This window comes from Pongo abelii, chromosome 12, assembly GCF_028885655.2.
Source record: "Pongo abelii isolate AG06213 chromosome 12, NHGRI_mPonAbe1-v2.0_pri, whole genome shotgun sequence".
Taxonomy (NCBI): Eukaryota; Metazoa; Chordata; class Mammalia; order Primates; family Hominidae; genus Pongo; species Pongo abelii.
Genome location: NC_071997.2, coordinates 29,977,715 through 29,985,324, shown reverse-complemented (window position 1 = coordinate 29,985,324; position 7,610 = coordinate 29,977,715). Strand labels below are relative to the sequence as shown.

General features: G+C 43.4%; 1 protein-coding gene across 1 annotated transcript; it reads right to left on the bottom strand.

The window, feature by feature from the left end:
* Positions 1-3,822: 3,822 nt before the first annotated feature.
* On the bottom strand, positions 3,823-7,399 carry LOC100434983 (NANOG neighbor homeobox-like). The gene is made up of 2 exons (XM_024242098.2): positions 7,397-7,399; positions 3,823-4,270 (listed from the first exon to the last, which is right to left on the bottom strand). Exons 1-2 carry the CDS (start codon positions 7,397-7,399, stop codon positions 3,890-3,892), a joined length of 384 nt encoding a protein of 127 aa, XP_024097866.2. The 3' UTR covers positions 3,823-3,889.
* Between the last annotated feature and the right edge of the window lie 211 nt (positions 7,400-7,610).

The following is a 7,610-nucleotide window of genomic DNA, read 5'->3' as shown; positions in this document are numbered from 1 at the left end:
GTAGGTGGGGCGCCCTGCGTGGTGCCGTAGGTGGAGTGTGCCCTGCGTGGTGCCGTAGGTGGGGCGCCCTGCGTGGTGCCGTAGGTGGAGTGTGCCCTGCGTGGTGTCGTAGGTGGAGTGTGCCCTGTCGTAGGTGGAGCGCCCTGCGTGGTGCCGTAGGTGGCGCTCCCTGACATGGCGCCACTAATAGAGCACACACAGCAAAGCTACCCAGCCAGGCTCCTTAGACCCCCGCAGAACCTTCTTCACCAAGCCCTGCCCTTCTGTGTCCCCTTGCTCCTCAACATATTGTTACGTATGTCAGGTTAGCCTCTTTCCCGGCTTCGGGGTGAGGGCAGGCAGGGGAAATTGGGCTGCTATTGTAGGATTCACAGAGGCAGCCTGAAGGAGATGGAAAGTCTGGGAAACATTCCCAGAGGAAAGCTCTGGGTGAAGCAGGTGCTGAAACGGGGTGGCCCTGCCCCACTGGGGCTGAGGCATCGCTTCTAGGACATCTGAGGTCACCGGGTGATGGTGACAAGATGGACAGGGACGGACTTCCACGCTAGCCTGGGTGCTGCTCTCACAGGTCCCCCCTGGAATGAGCACCGAGAAGGAGCAAGGTGCTTTGTGTTTCAAAATGTAGATGGATTTCATTTAAAGGGCTGCCCTTGATGAGATGATGTCCTGCTAACTTTAGGAAAGGAGATGCTCACGAGAGTAATGGTAGCTGATGGGGTTCAGGGTTTTTTTTTTTTCTTTAACGCCCTTATATGACATTAAAAAAATTGTCAGCCCTTTGTTGGTTCTCCAGTTTGGAAGAGCAGTGAACGTTAGGGTCCTTACAATCCGAAAGTCAGGCAAACCATTGATCTAGGTTCTAGAACCTTCACCTGGAGTGTTTTTATTGATTGCTGTTTTTAAAGAAGGATCTTAGGGTTTAATTCCTTTGCATCTTTTCTCAACTTTGGCCACTTGAGCCAGCCAAATCCTGAAGGCCAGGGTAAATGGAGGGCCTGCCTTCCCGTCATGGTACCATCACACACAGCAATAGGAAGTGATGAAGAACCCGCAGCCTGGCAGGAGCTGGGCAGAGACTGTGAATAAGGCACCATGACACACCACCCAAAGTTACCTCTGGGTAACTCATACGGCAAAAAAAAAAAAAGCGCACAGTGACCACTGCCCTACTCCGTTTTTTTTCTGCAATCTCCTCCCAGGCTCTTTTTATACAATTTAGGAATAGAAATATACAGGTTCCTGTCCGTGTGAGGAAACCATTCATGTAGTTTGGCGTCCTCAGCCTGATCATTAGGTTATCTCTGCTTCCCCTGTCCAGTGCAATGATCGGGTCAGGATGGGCACAGACCCAAGCTGGGCCAATCAGATCACACCTTGGGGCTTCTGTTTAAGCTTTGGGAATAGACGCGCTTTCTGTTTCATGGGGTGCAGTAGCCCTGAGGATGGTGTAAGCCTAGAGCCGCCAGTGGCCCCGTTTGCTACCCTGTGGCGTGAGCCTGCTGGATAGTGGACAGTATAGACGAAAGAGCTGAGAGGTGGAGTGAGAGAGCTTTGATAGCATTGTTTGAATCTCTACTTTCCATCATGCCTGAAGCTGTCTGCACTCTGGGTACTTCTCAGTATATTTCCTTAAAGCAGTTTGAGTTTAGTTTTGATCATTTGTACTCCAAAATATTCCTGAAAAATGCTCCCTAACATTTTATGCTCTTTCTTTCTACCAAAACTCAGAAGCCCTTTGCATGAGTGTCATTGGAAATCTACTGATCCAAATGCCATAGGCTGAGGTTAAGCCATTATCCTTAACACATTCAATTCCATATAAGAAATTCTTCCCTGAAATCAATCAGGGACCAACTTTAGGACCAGCTTGGGGTCATCATGGCTGTGAAGAGAATAGCCGGACTTTATTAATTTGTTCTGATGAGGAACTTCCTGCTGAACTAATTTGGACCTAGATGGGCAATTTATTTAACTCCATGAGCTTCTGTTTCTACATCTGTAAGATGAGGAATGGAAGTACCAGTATTGCAGGATTGTTCAGTTTTGTTCAGTTCAGTTCAATCTCTTTCCAAACAGCTCAGGTCGACACAGCTTATCCAGTTCCACTTCCATGAAGGAGGGCCTCAAGTGACTTAAACTGTACTTAGACAATCTCCTTCCTCACCTAATCATGGCTGAGGCTAGGCCAATCACACTCCCTTTCCAAGGAACTGGGCACTGTGTTGCAGGAGCTCTACTCTAGGGAAACCAGGATGCATCCGTGTGAGAGGCCCATTTAATAGAGCAAAGGTGTAGAGAAAAGCAGAGAGAGACGTGTAAGGACAGGGTCCCACACCTGTGAGGCCCAGGAGATCTCCCACTTTGGGACCCAGGAGGTATCTCAATATATGTCCACTAAAGAGCCCTTTGGGCCTCTAGCTAGCTGGAGAGATTTCTTTCTTTTTCTTTTCCTTTTTTTTTTTTTTTGAGTTGGAGTCTTGCTCTGTCACCCAGGCTGGAGTGTAGTAGCATGATCTCGGCTCACTGCAAGCTCCGCCTCCTGGGTTCACGCCATTCTCCTGCCTCATCCTCCCGAGTAGCTGGGACTGCAGGCGCCCGCCACCATGCCCAGCTAATTTTTTGTATTTTTAATAGAGATGGGGTTTCACCGTGTTAGCCAGGATGGTCTCATCTCCTGACCTCGTGATCCGCCTGCCTCGGCCTCCCAAAGTGCTGGCATTACAGGCGTGAGCCACCGCGCCTGGCGGAGAGATTTCTTTTTATTACTCCTAAAAAGCAGCAGCCAATCCCTGAGGACAGGTTTTAGCTGAAAATCACTTCCTGTTTCCATGTGATCCTGTGGAAGCCCCAGTCCACTCTTCTGTGAAAAGGGCTATCAAAGTTGCTTCACCTCAGAGGGTTAGAGCTCAGTTGGGATAATGGATGTGGAAAGGAATCTTAAACTCAGAAGACAATAATTTCCCCTAGGAACAGTTGCAATTTATTGGACCCGCTTACTCTTCTTTTGAGCTTTTGTACCAACAGGCGAGCATCACATGCCTGTCCTCGTGATCTCTACACAGATCTTACTTCTTGAGGTTGCTCACAAGGAGCCAGCCAGCTGTCCTGAGCCAGCTCAGGAGACTGAGCCGGGTGTAGGATAACGAACGGTCCAAAGAGGTCCTTTTCTGATGCCGAATGTCCTTGCTACTAGCCTGAAATTCCATAATTACAGGTTGATTTCCTTATGACTTGAAAACACACTTGAATTATAATGCAGACTAGGCAAAGAATCCTTAGATTTGACACCAAAATCATGACCCACAAAAGGAAAGATGATATATTAGCCTGCTTAGGCTGCCATAACAAAATACCATAGACTAGGTGACTTAAACAACAGCAACGTATTTTCTCACAGTTCTGTAGGCTGGAAGTCCAAGATCAAGGTCTGATAGGGTTCACTTTCTGGTGAGGGCTCCCTTCCTGGCTGGTAGACAGCTGCTTTCTCACAGTGTCCTTGTGTGAGAGAGAGAGAGCTCTAGTCTCTATTTTTTTAATTGATTTTTTCCTTAAATAAAATCAATTTTAACATCTATTATAAAAACTTTAAATCTACAATAGGGTCAAAATAAAATGTATAAAACCTCCTTTGCACTCCCCTCATTTAGTTCTACTCCACGGAATTAATGATTGTTAATATTTTCTTGTTTATCCTTTCAGAACTCCATTTATTGGTAAGAATGGTGTCATATAAAATGTCTTAGCCAGGTGCGATGGCTCATGCTTGGATTCATAGCATTTCTGGAAGCCAAGGTGGGAAGATCGCTTGAGGGCAGGAGTTCGAGACCAGCCTTGGCAATACAGAGAGACCCCATCTCATATGTGTTTTCTTACGCTTTCTCTTGGACATTTATTTGTTATATTTCTTCCTCTTTTTACAAAACCATTGACTTACCTGTTTATGTGTCATGCCAAATTCAAATGAGAGTGATGGACTCTCTTGTATTGTGGGGCACCTGTTTAACTTAAACTTTGCCCAGAGATTGTCCATCAGGGATTTGCTGACTAATCTTTTCTTGGGATACTGTTTCTGTTTCTCATTTCCCTTTTCCTCTTTTTTTTCCTGTTCATCTTCCAGCTCCTTTTCATTTTCCTCTTCTTTTTCTCGCTTTCTCTTTCCGCCTGGTTCTCCTCCTCCTTCTCTCCATTTCTGCTTTCCCTTTTGTTTATCTTCACTGCGATTTCCATTCGATTGTTCTGGATTTTGATCCCAAGGCATAGCTGGTTGTTTCTGTATAAAGATTTGAATTATCAGGGGCTTCTGAAGTATCAGGATCTCTCTCCACATTGAAAAAGTTTCTTCTCCCACTTCCTGGACACCGTCCTTTCCTGAGCTTCCTCAAAGTCAATGGCTGCTCTTTCAAAGCTTTCTTTGTTGCTCCTCTTTTGCCTGTCTCTCTTCTTCTTGTAAGAGCACCAACCCTGTGGGATTAAGGCCCTACCCTTATGACCTCATTTAACCTTTATCACCTCCTCTCAGGCCAAAACAGAGTCACACTGAGTCTTATTGGGAGTTAGAGCTTCAACATAGGAAATTTTGAAGGACACAATTCATTTCATAGCAGATTGATATATTCGATCTTATCTAAATTTAAAACTTCTGCTCTGCAAGAGACCAGTAAGGAGGATGAAAATACATACTATAGACTGGGAGAAAATATTTGCAACCTATATATCTAACAGAGAACTTGTATCTAGAATATATGAATCTCATAAAACTCAACAGTAAGACAAATTCCAATTAAAATATGGGCAAAAATTCTGAACAAAATTTTGGCCAGTTGAATCTAAGAATGTATAAATCCCATGACCACATGGCATTTATTCCACATATGTACAGCTAGCTCAATACTTGATAGTCAATGTGATTCACCATATCAACAGGCCAAAGAAGAAAAGTATGATCATATCCATTGACATAGAAAAACATTTGACAGCTTCAACACCCATCAATGATTAAAGGCACTCAGTACATTAGGAATAAAGGGGAACTTGCTTGATCTCATAAAAAGCATCTGCAAAAACCTAAAGCTAACATTATACTCAATGGTGAAAGATTGAATTCTGTCCTTCTAAGATGGGAACAAGATAAGGATGCCTGCTCTCACCACTCTTATTCAACAATGTACTGGAAGTTTTAGTCATTACAATAAGGGAAGAAAAAGAAATAAAAGTCATTTAGAGTAAAAAAGGAGAAGATAGAAGTGTCTTTATTTGCAGACAATATGATTGAAATCCCAGGGAATCTGCAAAACAAAACAAAACAAAAACCGCATAGGACTAATAATTGAGTTCAGTAAGATCACAGGATACAAGATCAACACACAAACATCAATTGCGTTTCTATATATACTGACAATGAACAAGTGGAAACCAAAATTAAAAATGTAACACAATTAATAATTGCCCAAAGAAAGGGAAATAGTTATCAAAAAAATCAAACAAAACATACACAGCATCCTTATGATGAAATTAAAAAGTGCTGATGAAAGAAACCAAAGAAGACCTAAATACTTAGGGAGACGCCAGCTGTGGTGGCTCATGCCTGTAATCCCTGCACTTTGGGAGGCTGAGGCAGGAGGATCGCTTGAACTTAGCAGTTTGAAACCAGCCTGGGCAACATAGAGAGACCTCTTCTCTACTAAAAATATATTTTTAAAAAATTAGCTAGTCATGGTGGTATGTGCTTATAGTCCCAGCTACTTGGGAGGGTGAGGTGGCAGGATTGCTTGAGCCTGGGAGGTCAAAGCTGCAGTGAGTCATGATCATGCCACTGCAGCCTGGACAACAGAATGAAACCCTGTCTCAGAAAAAGAGAAGAAATTGATAAATTGAATCTTATCAAAATTAAAAGCTTTTCTTGTAAAAGCTTATGTTAAGAGGACAAAAAGACAAGCTATAGATTGGGAAAAATTATCTGAAAATCACGTATTAGACAAAGGACTTGTATCTAGAATACATAAAAATTCTCAAAATTCAACAATCCAATTAAAAAATGGGAAAAAGACATGTAACAGACATTTCACTGAAGAGGATGTGCAGATGGGAAACAAGCATGTGAAAAGATATTCAGCATCACTAGCCATTAGAAAAATACCAATTAAAAGTACAATGAGATAGCATTACACACCTACCGGAATGGCTGAAATAAAATATAGTGATAACACCAAACGCTGCTGAGGATGCAGAAAAATCAGACCACTTATACACTGCTGGTGGAAATGAAAAATAGTACAGCCATTCTGAAAAATAGTTTGTCAGTTTTTTGGTTTTTGTTTTGTTTTGGTTTGGTTTTTTTGAGACAGATTCTCACTCTGTCCCCCAGACTGGAGTGCAGTGGCACCATCATGGCTCACTGCAGCCTCAATCTCCTGGGCTCAAGCAATTCTCCTGCCTCAGCCCCCCACGTAGCTGGGACTACAGGCGTGTGTTACCATGCCCAGCTAATTCTTGTATTTTGTTTGGGTAGGGACAGGATTTTGCCATGTTGCCCAGGATGGTCTTGAACTCCCGGGCTCAAGCGATCTGCCCGTCTCGGCCTCCCAAAGTGCTGGGATTACAGGCATGAGCCAACATGCCGGGCTATCAGTTTCTTTTAAAACTAAAAACGGACTTATCTAGCAATTACACTCTTGGCCCTTTATTCCAGAGAAATTTTCATTTCAAAATCTTGTGTTTTTACAAAAATTTATGCACAATGTTCATAGCAACTTAATTTGTTATAGCCAGAAAAGCTGGAGACAACCAAAATGCCTTTTAATAATCTATTAAACTGTGCTACGTCCATACCATGAAACACCATTCAGCAATAAAAGGGAGAAACTACTGATACATGCGGCGAGTTGGATGGATCTCAGTGGAGTTATGCTGAGTGAAAAGAGCCAATCTCAAAAAGTTACCTATCATATGATTCTGTGTATACAATATTTTTGAAATAATAAAATTGCAGAGCTGGAGACCAGATTTGCGACTGTCAGGGGTTTGGCAAGATGAGAGGGGAGGAGGAGGCCATGGCTAAAACAGGATAGCATAAGGGATCCTTGTATTCTGTATTCCGACTGTGGTGGTAATCATATGAACTCACATTGCATAGAACTAAGTATACACACACACACACACAACTGCATGCACGTAAAGGTGGTGAAATTTGAAGGTCAATGTACCTTTTTTTTTTTTGAGATGGAGTCTCGCTCTCTCACCCAGGCTAGAGTGCAGTGGCGTGATTTCGGCTCACTGCAACCTTCCCCTCCCGGGTTCAAGTGATTCTCCTGCCTCAGCCTCCTGAGTAGCTGGGATTACAGGTGCGCACCACCACATCTGGCTAATTTTTGTATTTTTAGTAGAAACGGGGTTTCACCATGTTGGCTAGGGTGGTCTCCAGCTCCCGACCTCATGATCCACCCGCCTTGGCCTCCGAAAGTGCTGGGATTACAGGCGTGAACCACGGTGCCTGTCCGTGTTGCTTCTTATCACTGAATGTGGATCTACCATCATCTCAAAAATAAAAAGTTTTTTTTAATGTGGTTACCCCAAGAAAAAAAAAGATTCCATATAAGTGTACAGATTCCTTT